The 23,361-nt window shown below is 37.4% G+C and overlaps 2 protein-coding genes across 4 annotated transcripts in view; one reads left to right on the top strand and one right to left on the bottom strand.

The window, feature by feature from the left end:
- Window positions 1–23,361, top strand: part of LOC108182721 (uncharacterized) — a 162,499-nt gene that overhangs the window by 127,185 nt on the left and 11,953 nt on the right. The window lies entirely within an intron of this gene.
- On the bottom strand, window positions 4,994–21,494 carry LOC141381854 (uncharacterized). Of its 3 annotated transcripts, none has more exons than XM_073949005.1 (3): window positions 20,769–21,494; window positions 20,035–20,182; window positions 4,994–6,822 (listed from the first exon to the last, which is right to left on the bottom strand). In XM_073949005.1, the coding sequence occupies exons 2-3, from the start codon at window positions 20,117–20,119 to the stop codon at window positions 6,278–6,280; spliced, it is 630 nt and encodes a 209-aa protein (XP_073805106.1). In that variant the 5' UTR covers window positions 20,120–20,182; window positions 20,769–21,494; the 3' UTR covers window positions 4,994–6,277. The 3 variants fall into 3 exon arrangements, with proteins under 3 accessions (XP_073805106.1, XP_073805107.1, XP_073805108.1); XM_073949006.1 differs by having other exon boundaries at window positions 21,348–21,494; XM_073949007.1 differs by having other exon boundaries at window positions 20,717–20,811.

Genomic DNA, 23,361 nt, shown 5'->3' with positions numbered 1-23,361 from the left:
AAACGTGTTTGAAATATTTTTCGTTGAAATATTCACAGCTTAAATAAACAGATATGTTAAATTTCAGGACCTAAAAATACAAACCCTGGAATTCAAGTCATTAAAATGCAAGAACTTGTTAATACGGTGTATTATTTTTTTCAGTTTGTGATATTCAACAAGCTTTTTAATTCAAGACTTTAGGCATTGATTTTGTTCCATACCGGTGTCCTTTTCTAATAGTTATTTCCCTGGGTAACTCCCGGGGTGGCGTAGTCGGTTATTTTTATTTAAAGACATTTAAACCCTTCTCTATACCCTCGTCACACAACAATCTACTGAAAATCAGTAAATTTACATGGCAACACTATCGACTGACAAACCGGCATTCTCAGAAAAAAAGGCCTCTGTGTCAGCCACAACGCCCTTACAAAACAGCAGACATCTGTAAGGGCTCAACTGAAATTTGAACCTAAGATTTCTTACGGCATGAACGAGAATCATACTCTTTTACCAGCAAGCCACTATGAAAGAAATGTTTTATGTGGCGACATTATCTGCTGACAAACTGGAATTCTTCGAAATTTTATTATGAAAGTCGTAATGCCCTGTAAAACAACAGAGAAACTGCAAGGGCTCATCCGGGATTTGAACCCGGGACCTCTCCCACCCTAAGCGAGAATCATAGCCCTAGACCAATGAGCCAGTAAAATCTAAAGTTTTGGGTGAGAGAGAGCGTAGGTTTCTGCGAAAGGCAACTTATATTGGAGTGTGTGGTGGCTCAGGAGTCCTGTGGATGTTGAGAGACAGAAGGAAATGATCTGATGTGTGTAGTGGAGTTACTAGTGTTTGATCAGTGAAGCAATGTTGAGTGTAAATAAAGTGAGTAGCAGAAGTAGGTTCTCTTTTGAGGTCAAAAGAGGCAAGCAGAGTCTGGAAGTCAGTAGCTTGAGGTTTTTCAATGTGGATATTGAAGTCACCTAGCACCAACAAGGGAGTGTCATAAACAGAAAAAGATGTGAGAAGAACATCTAGTTCATCTAAGAAGTGACCTAATGTACCTGGTGGGCGGTAGATGACAACCACATTTATGTAGAAGGGGTGGATAATGGCGGCTGCAAGAAATTCAAAGGAGCTGATCTTTGCCAGGGACAATCTCTGAGTAAATTTCCATTCTTTGGAAATCAGTAGTCCAGTTCCACCCCCTCTCCCTGTCTGATGAGGAGTGTGGGAGAAAGAGAAATTAGCAGAATGAGCTGCATGTGTAGCAGTGTCCTTCGGTCTCAACCAGATCTCAGTTAGAGCCATGAGATTATAGTCAGAATGTGTAGCTATGGAGGTAATAAAATCTGCCTTGTGAACAGCAGATTGACAATTTCAGAGGCCCACGGAGAGAGAGTTGTGAAATAGCAGATGCATGTATTGAACAAAGGTTGTGATAATTATGCCTGCAGCTTACCTCCCGTGCTTTGCGAGTGGTAGTAACAACAGGAATTAGTTAACACATAATAAAAGTGCAATGAAAACAATAATAAGTGCAAAGATTAAGTAAAATAAATAAATTAAGTACTCAGGTGCTTTGTCAGTGTCTTTGCTCGGTGGAGTCGCACAGGTAGAGTCAATGGTCTTTACACTCGTCGGTCTTCACACGCAGTGAGACTAGCTGCTTATATACACCCCTGAGCGCTTGCTGATGGAATTCAGCTTGACATGCCTCAAGAGTTCCCACAATACAACAACAGAAACTGAGGCGAGGGGTGCAAAACCGACTGTGATCCACACACAAGCTCTTACAGTAACCAAGGAAACAGTGAGTAATCTTTCTACACTGTTAAAAATTGTCCCGTTAAAAAACAGTAAAATACTGGCAGCTGCAGTTGCCAGCAATGTACTGTTATTTTACAGTATGTTACTGTAAAAATACATGGACTACATTGATTTACACAATACTCAAGTGAACTCATTTTGCTCACTGAAAGCAACTGCCTCAAATTGGTCAACAGCTGAATGAGTTTATGAAGTAATGTGCTATACATGCTTAGAAGTATACTTATAGTGATAACTTATTTTAGTTAATTAGAAAAGTTTGGTTTAACTCTAATGTCTTATATTTCACATCAGCACTCATACATGCAAATCTGGAACTACCAGAGAGATTCTGACTGCATCAGCAACTAAACAGCCGCTGTTTTTAAATAAAGAAACATGCAGAATAACATCAGCAGTTCATTGTTCATCTTTAACTCATACACTGGCTCTACTCTCCTCCACAACGGTGACAGACAGAAGAAATTAGCTTCAGGTTTTACAGTAAAATACTGTTTTTTCCTTGATTTAACAGTAATCTACTGGCAGCTGTGGTTGCCAGCAATCTACTGTTTTTTTACAGTCTATTTCAGTAGTGTAAATTAACAGTATATTACTGTTAAAATACATTTTTACACTGTGTTTTTACCTCTCACACCTTTAACCCTTTAAACCCCAGAGCAAATACTTCAGTTTTTATTGAAGTGTCCACACTACTGAGTGTTCAAGAAACATGTAGCAAAGCTGAAGTTAATTCATTAATTAACTGACTAATTAAATGATAATTGAGGATTAACAATGAACAAATGAAGAAATACTGAAGGGAGAAAACAAGAACAGAACATACAAAACTTTAGTCACAGCTTTATAATGAAATAACCTGAAGAACAACAAATGATTAAATCATTTAAATGATCAGCGGATGATTAAAAACTCTGCAAACATCATCACCAGCTACACTTATTACTTAATACATGTATTTTTGTATAACATCTACTGAAGTTCTTCTTGAGAAAAAGTTAAAGTTTTACGTCACCATCATGGAGAACAGAGTTTGCTTTAGTTGGGCTCTTAGCCCTGTCATTTTTAACATTTATATATCTTGGCTGCTGCAATTGGTAAGAACTTTTGTTTAAAAAGCTCCTTTGTTGTGGCAAGCCAGCCAAAAACCTAAATAAGATCTGGTGATGTTCATGTTGCTATTAAATGGCAGAGTCTGTTCTCATTTAGTATAATAAGATTTACTGCTGCTATTCAATGTTAAATCTATTGTTTTACATTGTATGTCTATATATGGCAATGATTTCTGTAAGTTTTCAAGAATATCTTGGACAATAACACTGCTCTATGGTGTAAATCGCACTCAAAGAGACATCAATAATCAGCATATGAACCTCAATAATGGTGACAACAAATTTAACAAAATTAACAGTTTAACTCACAAACAGGCAACTGAAAGTCTAAACATAAACAACAGCAGAATCAAACACAAATAAAGAAAACTGTTAGACCATTATACAACATTTATTTATACCGCAATGCATGCTGGGATATTTGTACCGTGCCACTCCCAGCATGCATTGCAGCATGAAACATTTGAGATGTTACCATTGTTGAGAAACAAGATCAGATTCATGAGGTCTGAGTGTGTATTTGTCATAACTGAGCTGTTTTTGTATGTTATTTCTTAACTGTTAAGTAATTACGGAGGTATCTTTTCTGTTTCCACTTCTCATTAATTAAATTAATACCTGCAACTAAGCATAAAATCTATTGCATGAGGCCCTTCATCGAGATTTATACCAAAACATTTATCAGAACTAATTTCAGACAAACAGATTTCTTTATTTATTGATTTTCCAACTTTATTGCCATAGTACAAACGTTTTGTAAACTCTGTATTACAGCAGTTGGAAAGTCTTCTTAAATGAGTTCAAGGGTGAAGAGCCCAACTAAACCAGCCCTTCACTCCATTACGGTGACACAAAAAACACCTTAATTTCTGTTGGATCTCAATGAGAATTGTATGGAAGTCAAATCAGTCAGTAATAAGTGTGTCTGCTGTTGTTTGTGGAGTTGTTTAATGATCCTCTGCTGAGACTGAAGCTGTTTTATTTTATTTGATTTTATTTAATGTTGTAACTCAAGTCACTGTTTGTGTTTCTTGTTTATTTTCTTCAGTAATTGTAATTATTAACAGCAGGTGTTCATCAGTGTCTGAATTCACTCATTAGTGTTCATTAAAACTGTCAGGTGAACTATATTAGTTAACTAGTGTATGAAATAGTGAACAAGGACACAAAGCGTGATTTCAAACACAGACTTCAAAACATCGAATCTGAACTCTGTTAGCTCACAGTTTTCTGCAGTTGGTTACTTTCTCGAAAACAAAAATGTTACCCAGAAAGCACTGTTTTTAACAGAATATTACTGTTTTAGTGAAAAAACATTATTTTACTGTAGAATCTGACCGTTTTTTAAAAGCAATTTTTTACAGTGTAGCACTACACACAAACAACTGAAAACAAGTCTAAATGTACTTACACGCTGCTGGTCTCGTTGCTAAAGTGCTTCTCCTTATATGGTTGAACAAGCCATCCTACTTCCCTTACTTACTTACATTGTCTATCCATCCATCTATTTATTCATTTTGTTTAGTAAATGTGTTATTTTTGAGGCTGACCTCAAAAAAATATAATAATTTTACTGCTAGAATTTTAGGTGCAGGCTAGGACTGTCTCTGCCATAGGCAGATAACGTTGTTTTTTTGGCTTCATAGGACATGGACCTTCAGCATGCAGTGGGACGGTTTGCTGCTGAGTGTGACATGGCAGGGAAATAAACAGCACCTCTGAGTCAGAAACCATGGTGCTTGACTGGTAAAAAGGTGGCCATCTCCAGTTTGGAGAGTCTTTACCCCAAATGGAGTACAAGTATCTGCGTTTTTTTTTTTTTTTTCATGAAAAATGGAATGTGAGATTAAAAGATGGATCAGTGCAGCAGTAATGCATTTGATGTGATTGTCTGTTGTGGTGAAGTAGCTGAGATGAAAGGCAATCTTCTAAATTTACCACTCAATCTAGGTTCCTACTCACATCTATGGTTATGACTAAAAGGACAAGATCTCTGTAACAACCGGACACATTTTGCAAAATGTTATGACCTGCTTGTTTGAGTTGCACCATACAAGTGAGATGAGACAACAAAATAGCCTGAATGCAAATGATTTATTATAAAATGTAACTCAGAACAATCAATCAAAGCAACCAACAAATGTCTAGGCATAATAATGAAGATAAAGAACTTAGGATATAATCACAACAACACTTTAACTACATAATATAAGTAATGCAAAACAAAACCATAAAGTTAAAGAGTCAATGAGACGGCAGGTCTCGACATGTGGACTCCTGAGTAGCCACAGCGTCCAGGGGTAGCTAGCACAACAACTTTTATATACCCATTGATGAGTAATGCAGGAATCCAATCAGGATTTACCACATATTCCAATCTGCAGTCTTGGGATTATCACAGTGTATTAATATTGTAAAACTAAATACTTGTCGCTCTGCCAAAATCATCAAATATTCATCAAGTTTGTATTCTACTCAAAACAGTAAATGTAGTAAACTAGAAAGAATTTTGAATCTAAAAGTAAAGAAACTTTACTAATAAATAGATGATTTTTTTTTCTCATTCAGGGAGTCAGACAAAGAACATCATCGAAAACAACACTAGCTACATGAATACACTGAAGAGTAGAGTACAGATGTATCCACACCTGTACAATCACTTGCAAAAAGATTTTAAGCAGCAGAGATGCTGTTTGCCAGATGTTTATGAAACTGTTCTTCTCTCAGTTGCCATCATTGTGTTTACAGTAAACGCAAGGAGCGCAACACATTTCTACAAAATTTTCACAGAGGCACAACAAACACAGACGCAGGGGAGAAAGACAGTGACTGTTTACATGGACATCAGTAACTGACTGTTTAATGACAGTGGAATGTTTGATATCGCACATTGTATAAGAGAAAAAAAAACTGCATTTCTCGGTAACTGAGATGCACTCAGTATGTCAGAAAGCCATGTGCTCGTGTAGACTATCCTGTCAAAAAACGCGTTTACAAGTTTACACTCAAGAGAGCAGCATTTACAGCAGATCCTTCAGTCCATAATATTGTATTGATATTAACGTACTGACTTTAAACAATTCCTCTTCTCCCACTTGTTTTGGCAACCCAACTAGTCGTCTCTCTGTCGTCTGAACACTGTTTCAGGTAAAACAGTCTTTAAAGCTATCATACATATTAATGAAGTTGCCCGAAATACACAATAGAGCGCACTGATTGGTTTGAAAAAAGTCTTTCTCATGAATGAATGTAGTACACTCAGAGACAACATGAAATACTCCCAGGTACAGACAGACAGTCTACATGCTGGAATACACGCAAGGAAGTGTATGGGTAGAAAAGTCCAGTATGACTGCGGCTTAAGTGCATGTGAATGGTTTTTTTCCAGTGTGGATCCTCATGTGTTGATTAAGGTATGATGAGCGGCTGAAACTCTTCCCACACTGAGTGCATGTAAATGGTTTCTCTCCAGTGTGGATCCTCATGTGGTGATTAAGGTGTGATGATTGGCTGAAACTCTTCCCACACTGAGTGCATGTGAATGGTTTCTCTCCAGTGTGGATCCTCATGTGTTGATTAAGGGATGATGAGCAGCTGAAACTCTTCCCACACTGAGTGCATGTGAATGGTTTCTCTCCAGTGTGGACCCTCATGTGGTAATTAAAGTGTGATGAGCTGCTGAAACTCTTCCAACACTGAGTGCATGTGAATGGTTTCTCTCCAGTGTGGATCATCATGTGAATCTTAAGAATGTCTTTTCTTCCAAAACTCTTTCCACACTGAGTGCAGGTGAAACGATTCTTGTCTCTCCTTTTCAAAATACCATCAGTCTGTAAAAAAGTTTTTTCCTCAATTTTGACATGATGTTCCTCCTCTATACTCCTCTCGTTCTCTTCAATTATTTCTAAAATAATAAAAAAAATAAAACATTAGTTTTCATTAAGTCTTAAAGGGCACCAAGGTTACCCCTTTTTTCAGATTTAATATAAGTCTTTTGCGTCTCTAGAATTTGTATATAAAGTTTCAGATCAAAATACCCATCAGATTTTTCATTATACCTTTTACAAGATGCTGTTTTATACTGATTTCCAGCAGGGGGTGGTTTTGTCGTACTGTGCCTTTAAGCCAAGTTCTGCCCGCCCACTGTTTCTACATGCCTCCTCCCTCAGCTGCGTCAGACAACAGACAGACTTAAAGGAAGAAGGTCTCACATAGCGTTTGTGAGAAACTACAGTAAGAACCAGTGGCGTAGCGCAAAATGCAGAGGCCCCCCTGCAGGGATCGCTGACGGGGCCCCCTGATGAATGGGGGGGGGGGGATACGTCACACGTCAATTTGCATATCACTGGCGTCATCACGTTCTACCGTTTCTGTTTGTTTAACAGCCTATGGTTAATAAAGGGGCATTTATAATTGCACTACACTTTATATAAGCATGTTTATTTAACTAAATTTATTGCTGTTTGAATACAGTATGTCATTATAGATATATATAGATAGATAGATATAGATAGTGAATGTGCAGTAATCTCTCATATGTAATAAACTCAGACAAGTTCAGAAACTGTCACTAATATATGTGATTGTGAACAAGAAAAAAATAAACGCTCCAATTAAATTGTTAAAATGAAGTAGAAGTACATCGGTTTGACTGTACAAGGGAAATACCTTCACACTGCCTGTGCTAAATCATTTGTCGTCGGTACGCAGAGGGGTGATCTGCTCTCGGGCTGCAGGTGGGAGAGGCTGCTGTACGAGGAACTGACTGGGCCGCCTGTCAGTGCTGTGAGGCGGGGGAGGGGCCGGCGGCATCACATGCAGCTCGTTGAGAAGAGTAGGGACGGTACAGTATGAACAAATGACAGTCTAAAAAAAATCTCCAATAACACAAAAAAAAGTTGCTAGATTTGTCGCTAAGGGGGTCTGAAAAGTCGCTAAATCTAGTGACAAAGTCGCTAAGTTGGCAACATTGGCGGCAAGCAATCAGAATGAAGTAGTCCACCGCTTGAGAGGTGTTCAGAAAACACAGACCTGTGAACTTTGGTTCCGACCACAGATGTTCCCAAGAGTTTGATTATTGTGTTCGCCGGTGGATTTTTAATTATTGAAAATCACGACGACGCGGGGCCCCCTAATCACGCGGGACCCCCCCGCGGTGCGTGCCCTGCGGGCCCGTCCGCTACGCCACTGGTAAGAACTAATCTTTACTAATCAGTATAGTGAAGTTGCCTTGATGAGTCACACACAATATCGTTACAAAAAGTTAACGCGTGCGCGCACACACGCGCGCACACACACACACACACACACACACACACACACAGATACACACGCAGGCAGACAGACAGAGCGCACTTAGCTTAGTTAAGGCTAACCTCAAGTACTGTGTGGATATCTGTTATGCTAATGTACAAAATAAACCTGATTTAACTTCCACAAACCGGGATTGAAGCGTCTTCTTTTATAATTGTTCTGACACGCGGCTGTGTTGATGAAGTAAAGCTGAAGTAAAACGCTGTAATTAATTACACACATACTCAGTTTTAAAACACTTTAAACATGTGAAACTTACTCTTAATCACATTTGATGATGATTGCTGATCCTAGCGAACAGAACAGACCTTTTACTCCCGGTTGCTTTGCGTATGTCTGCCTGGTCTTGTTGACACATACACGTGACTACCGGAACATGTTAATGCGCGCAGCTGTCAATCAATTCGGTGGGCAGGGGGATCGCACACCTACGTAATGGTGCGATCGATTTGAAAACAGCTCCAATTGGCAGACCATTTTTTTGTAGTTAAATTGATAAAAAGGACTGGGTGTGTTCATATCACCCCAGTATGACGGTCTATACACTATAACAACACACAGATCTGTCCAAACAGCTTGAAAAGTAGATTTTTTACCATAGGTGCCCTTTAAGTCATCCTTATTTATCTAGTGCTTTTACAATGTAAATTGTGTCAAAGCCACTTAACATAGAAGTTAAAGTAAATTTAAACTGTCAGTCCAGTTTTCAGAGTTTCTAACATAATTGATCATAAAATTTATTTTGGTCATATTGATCAGACACAGATTTGAAAGCTGTAAATGGCCTATTTTTATTCCTATATATTCACAATTACATCAAAATGTTTTTCTAAAATGTGTAAAGCAGACAGGGAATACTTGTATATTCTGTGCCTGACTGGTAAACACACCAGAAAAAAAGGTTATTGGGTAACAGCTGAATTTTTGCCTTGCAGACATGAGACATGCCTGTCAGCATCTGCATAAAGCAGGGGTACTCAACCTTTTGCAAGCTGGGCCCCCCCAAAGCCGGTTTATTGCAGCTAGGGCCCCAGTGACTCAGAGAGGGTACAAGGACTTTACATTTTTGAGGCTTGCTTAGCTTCTCGAAGAGAAATCAAACAAATGAGCGCTTTCTAAAGTCTATGAGCACAGCACACACAAATAAACTAAATTGACATACTGCAGTTAAATTTTGAAATGTGTTTTTTTTTTTTTTATTTATAACATTTGAATACAGTTCAGCAACATACATCACACAACCTGACGACAAAGGGAGCTGACAATTGAACATCACTAAATTTACCATCACCTCAAGATTGAAAATTTTACACGGATTTCATACAGGGTTCATACAGACACAGCCTAATGAAAATCAAAGACTTTTAGGCACTTTTTCCAGCATCTACTTTTATTTTCGAAACTGACATGCAATGTATTGACCACCTGAAATGTATTCTCAGCAACCCATAAAAACATTGCATAGGAACTATTAGCAAATTATTGTTATAATAAAATAAATGATGTAGCCTTCCCAGTATAAAATAACAGTAGCAGACCTAACTTTATAGCTACAGCTCGGCAGAGTCAGCACAGGTATAAAAACAGGTGGTTTTATTCCTGATGAGAATATTTATTGTTGTCAGACTTCACTCTCACATAAATACACCTAAATAAATCAATCAAAACTCATAGCTAATCAGGATAGCCTGTGCGTGTAGGGGGAGAGTCAGAGGAGGGTAAGGTCAGTAAAAATTAGCATAAAAAAGGGAGTGTCAGTTTTGGGCACGTGCTGATTTTCACAGAGGCAAAACAAACACACAGATGCAGAGGAGAAAGTCAGTGACTGTGTTTACATGGACATCAGTAATCAAATTATTTGCCAAATTATTAAATGGTAGATTTTAATTGCAGTTTGGCTCTTTCATTCAGGAATTTCATTCGTGTCCCGTGACAAACGAGATATTTGATTCGAGGAATTGCTGGAAGCGTGTATCTTTCATGCAATGTTTGTTGCAAAAAAAAAAAAATCCTTCACATTTCTCTGTAACTTAGATGCACTTGGTAGGTAGCGTCAGAAAGCCATGTATGTTATTCCTATCACAAAATGCTGGTGTAAGTTTGATTGTGGTGCTAACATGTTTACACTCGGAGAGCAGCATTTACAGTGGATTTTTCAGTCCATAATATTGTATATATATTATCGTACTGTAAACTTTATTAACTTAGAAACCATTTGACTAAGGTCTGACTCTAAACACTGAAAGAGTACTGCTGACGAACTAACTTTGCCTCTGAATAAACAAACAAAAACCACTGGTCGCTCACTTAACAAATCTGTAGAGACAGGACAATCAACACATACTGGAGCTCTGTCTATTATTAAAGGAGAAGAGCAGCAAATCTGGATTTCACCATTTTCAGACGAGAAATCTCTCGGGTAAAAAATGTTCCTTAGACACACATTTCTGTCACGCGTCGCGTGCAGCATAATCCACACGTGAGTCCAGCTACGCTATCATAGAGGGAAAATAAAAACAAAACCTTCACTGCAGCAAATTATAAAACGCAACACTGACGACCAAATATTTCTTGTTCTCCCACTTGGCAACACAACGTGGCGTCTCTCTGCCGTCTGAACACTGTACAGGTACAAACAGTCTTCAAAGATATAATGCACATTAATGAGGTTGCACCGCATACACAATAGAGCGCGTTGATTGGTTTCAACCAAGTCTTACTCATGAATGAATGCAGCACACTCAGAGACGTCATAAGGTACTCCCAGGTAGATGTTCAGTCTACATGCTGGAATACACGCCAAGATCTCATGGCCGTGAGGCAGCTTCAAAAATTCATTTTAAACCGGAAGTACGAATTTGCTCAAAATAACGCAAAAACAACCAATTTTCACTTTTTGGTGAAATATGTGTGTCCTAATAGTGTTTTTAGCAGTGTGGGACACATATACGACTGTCAACAACTCAAAAAATGTGTTTTGTTGTTTTGTGACCCTTTCTCTACGCAGATATGTGTCTTATTACGTGACAGAAAACCAAAGACTCTTTCAGACCGTATAGCAAATCATTCAAATCTGGTGTCTATTAAATGTATATCTGAGACTTCTGTAGTGAAAACGACTAAAACTGTTAAGTTAGCACTTCTAAACATCAGATCACTCAATAATAAATCACTTTTAGTCAATGATTTTATCAACACAAATTGCCTTGATTTTATGCTTTTAAATGAAACTTGGCTAGATGACAGTTGTAGCGCAGCAGTTCTGAATGAAGCAGCTCCTTTAAACTTTGACTTTTTGAGTGTTTGCAGAGCTAATAGGAGAGGTGGAGGCATCGCTGCCCTGTTTAAAGATGTCTATGAATGTAAACAAGTGTCATTTGGTGACTATTTGTCTTTTGAATATCTGAGTATAGCACTAAAAGGGTCTCCACGCATCTTACTAATCATTATCTACAGACCTCCAAAATATTCTCCAGCTTTTATTGATGATTTTACAGAGCTGTTATCAATAGTAACATCTGAATATGATTATTTTAGTATTGCTGGGGATTTTAATATTCACATTGATAATCCAGAAATCAATGCTGTAAAAGAACTGATGACTGTTTTTAACACTTTTGATCTGACTCAGCATGTTCAAGGACCCACACACAATCGTGGACACACTCTTGATCTACTTATAACTAAGGGTTTACACATTTCATCGACTGTTGTTAAGGATGTGGCACTATCTGATCATTTCTGTATTTTCTTTGATATATTGATCACTCCAGCTATTAAAGACAGATCTGTCTCTGTCAGAAAGAGATGCATAAATGAGAACACTAGTGAGCAGTTTATGAAGGCCATATCGCTGGCACCAAGTATATCTGCAGACTCTGTTGATTCTCTCCTTGATTTGTTTAATTCTAAAATTGAAAATGTAATAAATGACATCGCTCCTGTTAAAGTTAGGAAGAGAACTGGCAAAGAGAGAGTCCCTTGGAGAAACTCAAGAGCAGTCCAAATGAAGAAAAGACAATGCAGGAAAGCTGAGCGTATGTGGAGAAAGACGAAACTAGTAGTCCATTATAATATCTATAAAGACAGTCTTCAGGCTTTTAATGTGGAACTAAAAACTGCTAGACAGACTTTCTTTTCAAACCTTATAAACAACAATGTAAATAATGCTCGCACACTCTTTGCAACAGTAGAGAGGCTCACAAACCCCCCCAGTCGGATTCCCAGTGAGCTACTCTCTGTAAGCAAATGTAATGAATTTGCTAATTTCTTTACTGATAAGATCAATAATATCAGAAAGGCAATCAGCTCATCCAATCAGCCAAGTTGTGTCAATATCAAACAAACTCAACCACAACTTGAGAAGTCAGACATTATGTCTGATTTCATGGCAATTAACGGTAAAATCTTAGAAGAGATGGTGCAAATTATAAAAACATCAACCTGCAGTCTTGACACGCTCCCCACATCATTCTTCAAAACGGTGTTTACCTGTTTAGAAATGGATCTTCTAAAAGTGGTAAATGATTCACTTCTCTCAGGGATTTTTCCAAACTCACTTAAAACTGCAGTTGTTAAACCCCTCTTGAAGAAGAGCAACCTGGATAACACCCTATTGAGCAATTACAGGCCAATCTCAAATCTCCCTTTCATTGGCAAAATCATTGAAAAAGTTGTTTTCAACCAGGTTAACAAGTTCTTAAACTTCAAGGGGTGTTTAGATAATTTCCAATCTGGTTTCAGAGCACATCACAGTACAGAGAGCGCTCTTATAAAGATAATCAATGATATACGTCTAAACACAGATTCAGGTAAAATAACAGTGCTGGTATTGCTCGATCTCAGTGCTGCATTTGACACTGTCGATCACAGCATACTTCTGGATAGGCTGGAAAACTGGGTTGGGCTGTCTGGGACTGTCCTCAAATGGTTCAGATCTTACCTTGAAGGGAGAGGTTACTATGTCAGTATAGGTGATCATAGGTCGAGGTGGACACCCATGACATGTGGAGTCCCACAAGGCTCGATTCTGGCACCTCTCCTGTTCAACCTTTACATGCTCCCTCTGAGCCAAATAATGAGAAAGAATCAAATCTCCTACCACAGCTATGCTGATGACACTCAGATCTACCTAGCCTTACTGCCTAATGACTACAGCCCCATTGACACCCTCTGCCAATGTATTGATGAAATTAAAAATTGGATGTGCCAAAACTTTCTTCAGTTAAACAAAGAGAAAACTGAAGTCATTGCATTTGGGAACAGAGATGAGGTTCTCAAGGTGAATGCGTACCTAGGCTCTAAAGGTCAAACGACAAAAAATAAGGTCAAGAATCTTGGTGTGACTCTTGAGTCAGATCTGAGTTTCAACAGTCATGTCAAAGCAGTCAGTAAATCAGCATACTATCATCTCAAAAACATAGCAAGAATCAGATGCTTTGTTTCTAGTGAAGATTTAGAGAAACTTGTTCATGCTTTTATCAGTAGCAGGGTGGATTACTGTAATGGACTCCTCACTGGCCTTCCCAAAAAGACAGTCAGACACTTGCAGCTCATCCAGAATGCTGCAGCCAGAATTCTGACCAGAAGCAGGAAATCAGAGCACATCACACCTGTCCTCAGGTCTCTACACTGGCTGCCAGTTACATTCAGAATAGATTTTAAAGTATTATTACTGGTCTATAAATCACTAAATGGCCAAGGACCTCAATACATTACAGATATGCTCACTGAATACAAACCTAACAGATCACTCAGATCTTTAGGATCATATAAACTAGAAGTTCCAAGAGTTCAGTCTAAGCAGGGTGAATCTGCCTTCAGCCACTACGCCCCTTGCTGCTGGAATCAGCTTCCAGAAATGATCAGATGTGCTCCAACATTAGGCACATTCAAATCAAGACTGAAAACACATCTGTTTAGCTGTGCCTTTACTGAATGAGCACTGTGCTGCGTCCGACAGATCGCACTATTATGTTTTTCGTTTTCTTTTTCATTCTTTTATAACCTATTTTAACTCATTTTAATTTGTTTTTATCTGTTTTTAATAATTTTTATTGTCTGCATTTTATTTTCCTAAACTTGTCTTTTTTATTCCTGTTTATGTAAAGCACTTTGAATTGCCACTGTGTATGAAATGTGCTATATAAATAAACTTGCCTTGCCTTGCCTTTAATGTCAGAAGTAGAGTATGGTGGTATTGTTATTTTGGACCATTGTCCAGTCTCACTAAAACTATATTTTCCAGGCAATGTAATCCCCCAATGTACATGACGGTTTAACTCAAGACTATTGGCAGATGACGATTTTGTAAAATTTATTGATGCTCAAATAGATTTCTACTTTGAGACAAACAAATCCCCAGAGATAAGTTAAAGCATCCTATGGGATACTCTGAAAGCATATAAGAGGACAGATTATTTCAGGTCAACGTAGTGCAAATAAAAGTATGCCAAAACGGCTTACAGAGATTATGAATAAAATACAATGGATCAGCTACACTCAACATCACCTTCTGAATAGCTCCATAAAAAAAGACTTCTTCTGCAAGTGGAATATGACTCCTTGACAAGTGAAAAGGCGTTATGAATGAGCTGGCAGGTTATTGTGTTACCAACTGAAATGATCCTCAGCAGTTGGTTTTATAGTTGCAGCTCCGAGGTAAACAAAATTAAAAGTAATGAGGTTTTTTTATTATTATTTGGAATTACCATCAGTGATTCAGATCAGTTGGCATCAGAAGGAAAATAACACCTTCTGAAATTGAAAATGCAATCAAAAAAGTGAAAACCGGAAAATTGAAAAGTCGATCTGGCCCTGGTGGCTTCCCAGCTGAGTTTTATAAGAAGTTTACTGTCAAACTTACACCCCTGTTGTGCAGGGTATTTGCTGAAGCTCTTGTCTCGGAATCACTCCCCCTCTTTATGACATCGGCTGCTATAACAGTACTTCTTAAAAGGGAAAAAGATCCACTTAAATGTTAATCTTATTGTCCGATCAGCTTACTCTGCTGTGATTATAAGATCCTGGGGTGTTTCTAGAAAACCTAGTGAGAGCTTGTTTAGGAAGCCAAGGTGTGTCTGATTGGCATTGGAACTAAACTTTCCAGGACACCGGACCTCCATGACTGAGTTTGGACATGCCTGCTTTAGGGGAATGAGACAGGGCTACCCTCTGTCCCCTCTGCTCTTTGACATTGTCATTGAACCTCTTGCAATCGTAAAGAACTCAGATGGCTTGCAAGGAGTTTTCAGAGAGGGACAAGAACATAAGTTCCTGCTATATGCGGATGATCTTTTTTTTCTGTCAATTCCAGATACATGTATTCCAAAAGCTCTTACAATAATTTAAGAACTGGGAAATGTTTCTGGATACATAGTCAATCTAGCAAAGTGTCTCCTTTTCCCTATCAATGATAGAGCACAGCAAATGTCCTTCCAATCCTTTCCATTTTCAGGAAGTCCTGATAAATTTGTATATCTGGGTGTGAGTGTGACACGCAAATATAAGGATTTGTTCAATAATAATTTTAAAACAACATTAGACAAAGCCAAACGAGACATGGCATGGTGGTAAATCCTTCCTTTATCTTTGGATGGGAAGATGAATTCCATTAAAGTGACAATACTACCAAGATTTCTGTTTCTATTTCAGACTGTGCCTGTTTTTTTTTTTTTTGTCAATTCATTTTTCAAGAAGTTGATTACCATACTTTCTGGACTATAAGATTCTACTTTTTCCCTAGGTTTTGACCATGCGGCTTATACAAAGAAGCAGCTATTCTGTGGATTTTTCTTCCACCGCTAGGGACGCTCTGATCGGAATTACCGGTAGAATAAAAAATAAGAGACGAAAAATCTATGCAAAGAAAAATAGACTGCGCTACTTTTTCTTTAGCAGATAGAACACTCATGACAAATTACTAACTGGAAATTATATTCAAATCCTTGCCCCTTCATCATGGAAACCACACAAAGAAGTTCATATGATTCAAGTTAAGTTAAAGGCAATAGGGCTTGCTACCCAGGAAGGAAACTGCGCTGCTGCACGCAAGCTTAGCGTCAACGAATCTATGTTGAGGCGTTGGAGGCGGCAGCGAGAAGAGCTCATGCAATGCCAAAAGTCGAGAAAAGCTTTAAGAGGACATAAAAGCAGTTGGCCTGAACTTGAAAATGTCCTGGAAGACTTGGTGAACACACATAGAGCATATGGCCGAGGTTTATGCATTGTAAAGATCAGACTGAAAGCCAAAACAGTCTGCCTCAAAATGAACATCGAAGGTTTCAAAGCTGGGCCGTCATGGTGTTTCAGATTTATGAAACCTTTCCAATAGAGCACGGACCCCTCTCTGTCAGTAACTCCCTCCTGACTATCAGGAAAAAGTTGAAACCTTCCACAAATTCGTTGAAACAAAGATAAAAGAGAACTCCATTGGACCAGACAACATCAATAATATGGATGAAGTACCTTTGACGTTTGATCTGCCTCTGACCAGGACTGTTACCAAGACAGGTGCATCATCCGTGTTGTTGAAAACAACTGGCCATAGGAGAACGCACTTTACCTGCGTTCTGACATGCACGGCATCCGGACAAAAAATTCCACCAATGGTGATTTTTAAGCACATAACTACGCCCAAAGAATAACTCCCGAAAGGTATAGTGGTCAAAGTTAATACCAAAGGTTGGATGGTGGAAGGCCTAATGAAGCAATGGTTAACGAAGTGCTACGGTAAGCCGATTTTTTCACCAGAAAAAAACGCTGCTTGTTTTGGATAGCATGAGGGCCCACATCACAGATTCTGTGAAAGCAGCAATCAAGAAAACAAACTCCATTACAGCTGTGATTCCTGGAGGTACAACAACGTATTTACAGCCACTTGACATCAGTGTGAATTGGGCATTTAAAAGGTGCACTCCGGGTTGAATGGAAGACTTGGATGACAAGTGGTAAAAAGTCTTTCACAAAAACTGGCCGCATGCAAAAAGCATCCTTTTCTGATGTCTGTCAGTGGATCCAAACAGCGTGGAGTGCTGTCAAAGAATCCACCATTACCATTGGGATCCGAAAGGCTGGACTGCTACGCGAAGAGAGCGGTGCACTTTCAGAGCTAAATTTACTAGAGGATGAAAGCAACACAGAGATCGAGACTGATGGAGACAAATGTGACGAAGCGCTTCTGAGGCTGTTCAACTCCGACACTGAAGAAGATGAATTCATGGGTTTCAGCAAAGATGATTAAAGTGACTTGTGGTTTCAAACACAAGAGAAATAAAGGTGAATAAATACCGTTTTTTTATGTTCTGATTTTATCAGCAAAGTTGCTGCCGTGTTAAAAGGCAATGTTCAGAAAGAATCTGTTCAGGTACATACATACATGTACAGTTTCAGTACAAAATCGTTCTGTACATGCAGTAAATTTCAAAATTTTCAACATAGATATCTGCGGCTTATAGCCCGGTGCGGTTTGTATAACTTTTTTCTTTTTTTTTTAAATAGCGCGCATGTGGCTTATATACAGGTGCGCTCTATAGTCCAGAAAATATGGTAATTGTATTTTTACATTTCTCTAGGATAAGAAAATTCCTTGCATAAGAAAGGAACTCTTGGAAAAAAGAAGGAAGAGAGTGGATTGCCAATGCCAAATTTCTGCTCCAATTTTGTTAAATCCATTGTTCCCCCCCTCTCTTATAGATTCAGCGTTCCAATGATGGTCTAGGAAGGGAGTTAACTGTGATAAGAACCTGTTAAAAGATGCCATATTTTTCTCATTTCAACAGTTAAGAACAGACATTGAGATTCCACACTCTAATTTTTTAGGTACCTTCAGGTCTTTGGTTTCGTTAAAAAAACTTCTCTCCTTCACTGAACCAACCAAAAGCATGCTGTATAGATGAATTGGTAAACATGAACCCATATCAAAAAGGTGTAATGTCCATGTTATATGAAGTGATCCAAAGAACTGCCTCTACTTCCCTAAATCGTATAAAGCAAAACTGGGAAGACCAACTGGGACTAGAAATATCAGATACAGCCTGGCAATATGCCATAGAACTGGTACACTCATCTTCTGTATGTATTAGACATGGTCTTCTTCAGTTTAAGGTGCTTCATAGGCTTCACCTATCTAGGAGCAAGCTGGCAAAAATGTATTCAGGGTCAGATTCATCTTGTCCCAGATGTGGTTTGGAGCCAGTAGTTTAAAGTCCTATGTTCTGGGGATGCCCTAGATTACATCATTTTTGACCAATATTTTTAGATAATTTTCATCTAAATGTAATAAAGATATGGATCCTAATCCTTTGATCTCAATTTTTGATACAGTGGCAGAAGAAATGTACCTGTCAGCTAATCACGTCGAAATCATTGCCTTTTCTTCTTTACTGACCAGACACCTGATTCTTCTCAGGTGGAAAAAGACGAACCTGCCATCCCACAATCATTGGATATTAGAAGTGTTATCACATCTTTAACTCGAGCACCTTAAGTACACCATCCGAGGCTCTACAAAAAAAAGTTTTATGAGGTTTGGCAGCCTTTCCTATCCTACACTGAACGCTCAGGGGTTATTATATCCTAAGTGAGAGTTTATCCCTAATTTCCTGATTTGTTTTTACCTATTTTTATTTTTCTCTTTTTCCCTTTTTCTTTATGGGGTATGAGTATGTCTGTAGGTATGTACCATGTTAATTTGTTCTTTAATTTGTTGTGGAAAAATCAAAGACTTTTGAAAAATCAATAAAAAAAATTTAAAATTAATAAGAATGTAAGCAGTACTAAATAGTTTTTTGAACAAGTAATAATCCCATTAATCTAGTTATAGTACATGTTCCTGTTGAAGATCTGTGAATTTAAACTATTTATTCATTAAAGAAGGACAAGCCATTCTCATAATAAACTAAATCTATGCACGACAATCTGTCCAGGTCGATGTCCTCAGCAGAAAAAACCTAGAGCACGTTTAAACAAATGAAGCACGAAAATAATTAAAGCATTATGATAAATAGAGTTAAAATGACCTTTTTGAATGAAAGGTTAAAGGTTTTATTGAGATGGATTGTTGGTGATTGTATGGGTTTCGGCCAGATTAGGTAGCAAAACATGAAAAAAGGAAAATGAAGACTTGTTTTAAAAAGATTTAAGACCTACAACACAATCTTTCAGTAAATTTAAGACTTTTTAAGGCCGAAACCTTTAGGTTTTTGAATTTAAGACATTTTAAGACCCTGCGGCTATTAAATAGGGAATAGCCCTGATAATTAGTTATTATAATAATGATGATGTAATTGTAGATACTGTCTGTGAGAACTAGTAACAACTACTACAAACAAGTTTACACCCATAAAGAAGTTGATGAAAAAAGGGAATTGTGATCAACGTGACATATGCAAATGGAAAGTACTAAGCCAACACCATCACTGTAAAAGCAGATGATCTCTTCTATGGGAATACTGTAGGTCAAATATTGTCAGCTCAGTTAAACTTTTTAAATTTATTGTTTTTATTTGTTTTATATAGTGCCAGTGCTCAAGGACGCTTTACAAACAGTAGGAGAACAAGAAAAGCAATAACCTTAAGAAGGTTGAGAAAATGGGAGACTAATAATACATAAAATAATGACAAAAGACACGAGAACAAGTAACAAATGAAACTCATTCCTTTTTTTCAATGAGTGCTTATGTAAATTTAGGAGAACTAGGCAGCACACTCAGGACTGCAAGATGGATTTAATTTAGTATTATTATTAAAATATATCTGAATGAGGATCAAATGACTGAGTTGGTGTTTGAGAATAAAAACCAACCTGTTTGTTCCTGCAGATCTTCCTGTTTGACTGTGAATGTTTCTTCAATCTTCACATCTTCACTCTCCTCTTTAATAAACGCCATCTTTATAACCGTGTGGAGATCAGTCGCTTCAGCAGCAGTTTTTCTGTGTTTAGACACTTTATCCTGTTTAAAATGAACAACACAATAAAAAAATGTCCTGTTTAAAAAAAAATAAAACAATGAACAGAAACAAAATAACTTCTCTTCAACACTTGCTTCAACAGTTTCCTTATATGACAGTCATTAACAAACAGAAATCAGGTAAGTCTGAGCAAGAAACAATAGACACAAATGAGCAGATTAACACTAGTACTCCATTTCTTATATATAGTGATGTATACTTCGAATAGAATGACATTATGCCGTTTAATGAATTAAACCTTCATTAAAACACTTATTACACACTTTACTGTTGCTTTATTCAAACTTTAACAAATGTTGTTAATTATTTTCTTTGTTTTATTTATTTTATTGTCTGCTTACAGCAACGCTGTAGAACTTATTTGCACAAGACAAGAATTTACTCTTGGGAACAAATAAAGTTTATCCTATCTTATTCAAACAATAGACCTTACTGTGAGTAAAATAATACTTCTTTGTATAAACGGGTAAAATAATATTGTCAACAGCAGGTACATTTAGCATTAAACGAACAACCTGAAATTTTAATCAGTCGGTTTACATCTGTGTAAAAGCTTTAAAAACAAACCTTTCTCCAGTTGAATCACAGTGTGGGAGCGGCGCAGCCTTATGACATCACACCACCATGCCACAATAAAAGTCTTTTTTTCCCCCATTTATTCTTTATCATGACTTATTGATACATTTCTCCCTCGTTTTCCACTTTACACTTTATCTGCTTTCTGTTTTGTACTTGTAAGACCATCATTTATGTTCATTGAATAAACCCATTTACCCCCACTAGATCTTTGCCTTCAGGTAGGTTGATAGGAGGTTGCATTTTCTTTTAAACGATTGCATTTCTTCATCCATAGCTTTAACCCATTTACTTGCATTCACTGATGTTACCACCTCTTTGTATGTTTGAATGGGGAAACATCAAATTCTACAAAATTGCCTGCCAGGTTCCAACCTATATATGTAATAGGTTGAAACTTTTTTATAACTAAATAAACAAACAAAAAAACTAAACAGTTGTAAAGAAGCTTTTTAAAATGACTGAAGAACTTAATACAACGTTGAATAGTGCAACGTTGTTTAGATTTTACAATTTATAATGTTAGCATTCAGATATTATTTGAGTGTAAATTCAGAATGTGCAATTTACCTTTTCAGTCTTCAATGAAGAAGTGGGATGAGAAAAGGCATCAGTGGGTTTTTCTTTGTATGTTGTTGTTAGTAATAATCCCAATGTAGGAATCTACAATCGTAGTTTGTCCTCCAAAGTTGTTTTCTTATAGCAAAATAAGCCAATGAAGATTCTTTTAGGAACCCAGAATATATAGATGCAACCCTGCTGAGATACTGGATCTGGAATGTGATTGGATAAGACTCAATTGGCCCCCATTAAAGCTGGTATAAAGATGCAAATGAGCAGTGGGGAGCAGTGAAGACTCAAGACACATACAGTGGGGGATGGGAAGTTCAGCAGCTTTACAAACCAGTTTTACAGAGAAATAATGATGTATTGGGAAAATAAGTTGACTTTAGCCATCTTCATTTGTTTAGCTGCTATTGTTTTATAGTACTATTGATGAAAGCTTTTTTTTTTATTTTGGTTGCTGCATTTTGTAGTTACTGTTGATACACTTATGATATGTAACACATTTCAATTAATTTTTTCCCAAGCCTGGTTAAAAGGTAATGCAAGAGTTGTGTGTTGTTTTTGTAGAAGTTTCTCAGAGTTGCTTGGCTGAAGTCTTTGTGTAAAGATGCAAATGAGCATTGAAAACTCAATCCATACCGATGTCTCAATACACACAACTACATTCACTTATATAATAGTTATAGAAGATGTATACTGTAATACTGTGATATATTATCATTCGTTGAAAGGAACAATTTATAAACTTCACATTGAGGTTTTATTTGTGTTAAGTTCAGTCAATATATTGACATGAGCTAACTATTAGCAGAGTTTTAGTCATTTATTTATTACTGAACTTGTTCTTTATGTGAGTTTAGAGTCCTTTATTTATCTTAAAGCACATGCAGCTCATGACTGGCTTCTGGAAGACTGTAAACACTTTATGTTTATAAATTGTTACTATCAAAATGTAACTTGTTTCTGTGCCAATTTTGTTTTCTTTCCTTTGTTTTTTAGTTGAACAGAACATGTGTAAGCAGCTCAGCTTTCCCGAAATCCTCTTATTCTCCTGGTATGTATTAAAGATGTTTTTCTCTCTATTTATTACTTGTGTTTGTGCACACAAATATGCATAGACATTCACAGAAGCATATATAAGATACTCTGACAAAACCTTTTCCTTTTAACACAGTAAAGCGATCACATACTGTGATGCATCTAAATATTTATAATTAGAAAATAATTACATCACTAGTAAATTTATTGTATTGGCAGTTTATACAGAATAATTCAACGACAAGAGTTAACTTTCATATCTACACAATGCATAACTTTTAACGTGATTAACCTGCTCTACCTACACCAACTACAGCATTTCTCAGACTTCTGTTTCACTATGGTGTAATTACAGTGGTTAACATCACATACAACAACAACTGCACTTACTCCTGTAACTTGTTTGCAACAATGAATTTTAAATATCTGCGTCACATATTCATTTAAATAAATGGATCATCATTGTGTGCGGTCATCTTTATTAATAGCTGCCTGATCATTAACTGAATAGGACCGTTTAACGTATAAGAAACCCGTTGACAGGTATAGCTGTTCATGCCAATACCAACTTGATAGACTATTACATGAACATATTACATGAACAGGACCTGCCTAACATCTCTTAAGACAAATAAGCATAGAGTCTATAACAATACATGCTTGATTGCCCAGATCAATACAGTCGCTACATCTGAATGGTGCTTTTTCACACATTTTAAAAATAACAACTATTTGTAAGCGAAGTTCTTATCCAATACCAGTTTAATACCTTAAATAATTATACATGTGAGGCATCACAGTGGTGCAGTAGGTAGCACTGATCGCCTCACAGTAAGAAGGTCGTTGGTTTGAGCCTCTGCTGGGTCAGCTGACATTTTTGTTTGTGTGTTCTCCCCCTGTTCACATGAGTTTCCTCCAGGTGCTCTGGTTTCCCCCAAGTCCATAGGAACTGTTGAACCATACAGTGGCTGTTTTTTGC

Source organism: Danio rerio, chromosome 4 (assembly GCF_049306965.1).
Source record: "Danio rerio strain Tuebingen ecotype United States chromosome 4, GRCz12tu, whole genome shotgun sequence".
In the NCBI taxonomy this organism is placed as follows: Eukaryota; Metazoa; Chordata; class Actinopteri; order Cypriniformes; family Danionidae; genus Danio; species Danio rerio.
Note: the sequence above shows the minus strand (reverse complement) of the source record. Positions and strands in the feature narration are given on the sequence as shown.

Excerpts from the sequence above, each read along its gene's own strand:
- LOC141381854 (XM_073949005.1), bottom strand. The coding sequence starts at position 20,119 with ATGGCGTTTATTAAAGAGGAGAGTGAAGATGTGAAGATTGAAGAAACA. Across the intron at positions 6,823-20,034 it reads AGATCTGCAGGAACAAACAG|AAATAATTGAAGAGAACGAG; the intron begins GTTGGTTTTTAT and ends TTATTATTTTAG.